Source organism: Ctenocephalides felis, unplaced genomic scaffold (genome assembly GCF_003426905.1).
Source record: "Ctenocephalides felis isolate EL2017-DRISC unplaced genomic scaffold, ASM342690v1 CF-g0.4_SCAFFOLD_01886, whole genome shotgun sequence".
Taxonomy (NCBI): Eukaryota; Metazoa; Arthropoda; class Insecta; order Siphonaptera; family Pulicidae; genus Ctenocephalides; species Ctenocephalides felis.
Genome location: NW_020538040.1, coordinates 85,314,314 through 85,316,813, shown reverse-complemented (window position 1 = coordinate 85,316,813; position 2,500 = coordinate 85,314,314). Strand labels below are relative to the sequence as shown.

Genomic DNA, 2,500 nt, shown 5'->3' with positions numbered 1-2,500 from the left:
TGCCTAAGAAATAACTACTATCTAGTTGGTGTTTGTGCTATAAAATGTGGTATGTTCTTCAACATACCATCTCCCATATTGTTGATTTATTATTTTAATGCATATATCATACATAGTTTTAATTTTTAGGTACTATAAAATATGTTGATATAGTTATAGTAACATGTATATTTAAAATCTTATAAATAATTTAAAAAAAAAAACAGGTATGAACGTAGTTTAACGCAATCTCTGAGAGCTCAACAAGATGAGGCATATGAGCAATCACTACGAGCTGATCAAGAGAAGGAACGACTTAAGGAACAAGAAAGATTGAAACAAAAGTCAAAAGAAAATGAAGAGAAGCAACGGCAGCAAGAAGAAGAACAACGGAAACAAGTATGTTATGTTTTTGAATCAACATAATGTTTAAATACTATCCACAAGAGACCTTTGGTGTAATTTACATCACAAATTCTTTGCGCCAATACCAGTAGTCGATTGTTATCAATTTACTTATTCTATTCCTATCTGAAATATATTTTTTAAATATATACTAATCCTCAATCATCTTTGTTCATACAGAAAATAGCTGAAGAAAAATTGAATGTATGGCAAAAATACCAGAAGAACCACCGATTGATGCACCAGAAGTCCTATTTATTGTTATAAAGCTACCTTGTGGTAAACGTCTTGAACGTAGATTCCTGTCTAGTCATTCCATTGAAGTATGTTTGTAATAGTATAGTTGCTGGTAACATTCCTAAAAATATCATATACAGGTAACCCCAGACAACATAGTAGATACATTTCAAAAAGTACTGTGTTATGTAAATCCGAGTTATACAAAACAAGGGCCTTGTACAAAAAAAGTGGTTACATTCCAAAACTTCAAGGAAACATGCTACATATAATTATTTCATAATAAAGTATATTGGATTTTTTTTTAAAGAAGAAATACATATTAGTTGACTTAAATATTTTTTAAGTAATAGTTTTTTTTTTGGCAAGATATTCTTGTCTTTTGAGTAATTTCTGTATTATCTCTAGATCTTTACTTGCTACTTTGTTATTTTCTTTTGCTTGATTTTAATGAAAAAATCTTTCTATGAAGTTAAGAACATGCAAAGTTCACTTTATTAAAACGTTGTGCTTATTTTATTTCAAATATATGACTTAGTTGCTCAATAGGCCTAGTCATTTCCTCCAATAGAACTTACACGCTCGAATAATAAAATTAGGTATCATTTGCACTAGTTTCACTATGTTTATTGGACTGTAATTTCACTAATTTTAAATTGATGATGAAGTTTGCTTTTAATCTTTTATTACATTTTATTAGGGTTTTGCTCAATTATCAAGTCAGAGTGAAAATCTTATCCAGAGTTTAATTTCCCTGTCAGATTGAATCTGTGCTATAAAATCATCATGTTATAAAGGAGATTATCTCTATTCTTAATACATGTTATAGCTGATGTGTTATAGAAGTACCTTGTTGCACAGCGGTTACCTGTATATTAATTTTCTGTCACAATATGGAGCTTATTTTGATAATGTTGCCAGCTTTTCTTGTCCTACTTATTGATATAAATTTGTTTTTAATTTTTAGGATATATTCTATTATGTCTTTTGTCATCCGGATGCTCCAGATGAGTTTGAGATTATAACAAACTTTCCAAAGCGAGTTTTGCAGGTGAACCGTGGTGGTGTATCAATGACTCTTGCGCAAGCTGGACTTAAAACAAGAGAAGTTCTTTTTATAAATGATTTGGATGCATAGGTTGAATATTTGTATTTAATATAGAATATGAAATTTTTAATTTATTTGTTTGAGCAATAATCAGTTTGCTGATGAGTGTTGCTTTTGGACAGTTTTATGTATATCAGTATCTTATTTACAAAATATATTAAAGTATATTAACACAGTATGCAGATTATTTTCTGGCAGATACAAAATTTGTACATAATTTTGTACCAATGTTTTATACTTGTTTTAAAACAGAAATCCGATGAATAGATTTCAAATTATTTGATAATACATATATAAATCAGTTCACTATGACCAATATTGTGAATTGTTGAATGTAATGTTCATATTGTTAAAAAAACATGATCAGATGAATATATATATATTCCATTTTATTTAAATCCTGTGTTTTCTTTCATATTTTTTTGAATAAAATTGAGTCACTATGCTCAAAGTGTATAGTATGCTTATATTATATATACATTGAGATTATATACCCATATAATTATAATTAGAAGGTAAAGAAAAAAATGAACTTAAATGACAAGAAATTGAAAGTCGCGCTCGAAAGCTTTTGCCTCCTTTTCTATTTTGAAGTGCCATACTCTTCTTTTATCTATGCATAGCGCCATATGTATAGATATTGCCAATCTAGGGAAATGTCAAATTTAGGCCTAGACGTTGCGTCCACTGCGTGTTTTACGAGTTCGTGCTTGACGTCTTGTTCACCCCTAGACAAGAACTTGACAAGTTTGAATGTTGAGTGTTGAAATA

General features: G+C 29.2%; 1 protein-coding gene across 1 annotated transcript in view; it reads left to right on the top strand.

The window, feature by feature from the left end:
- Nucleotides 1-1,919, top strand: part of LOC113377032 (FAS-associated factor 2) — an 11,924-nt gene extending 10,005 nt beyond the window's left edge. The window contains exons 5-7 of the mRNA XM_026617195.1: nt 207-378; nt 565-707; nt 1,589-1,919. Coding sequence (XP_026472980.1) covers nt 207-378; nt 565-651 — 259 coding nt within the window. The 3' untranslated portion in view covers nt 652-707; nt 1,589-1,919. The remainder of the gene's footprint in view (nt 1-206; nt 379-564; nt 708-1,588) is intronic.
- The last annotated feature ends 581 nt before the right edge of the window (nt 1,920-2,500 follow it).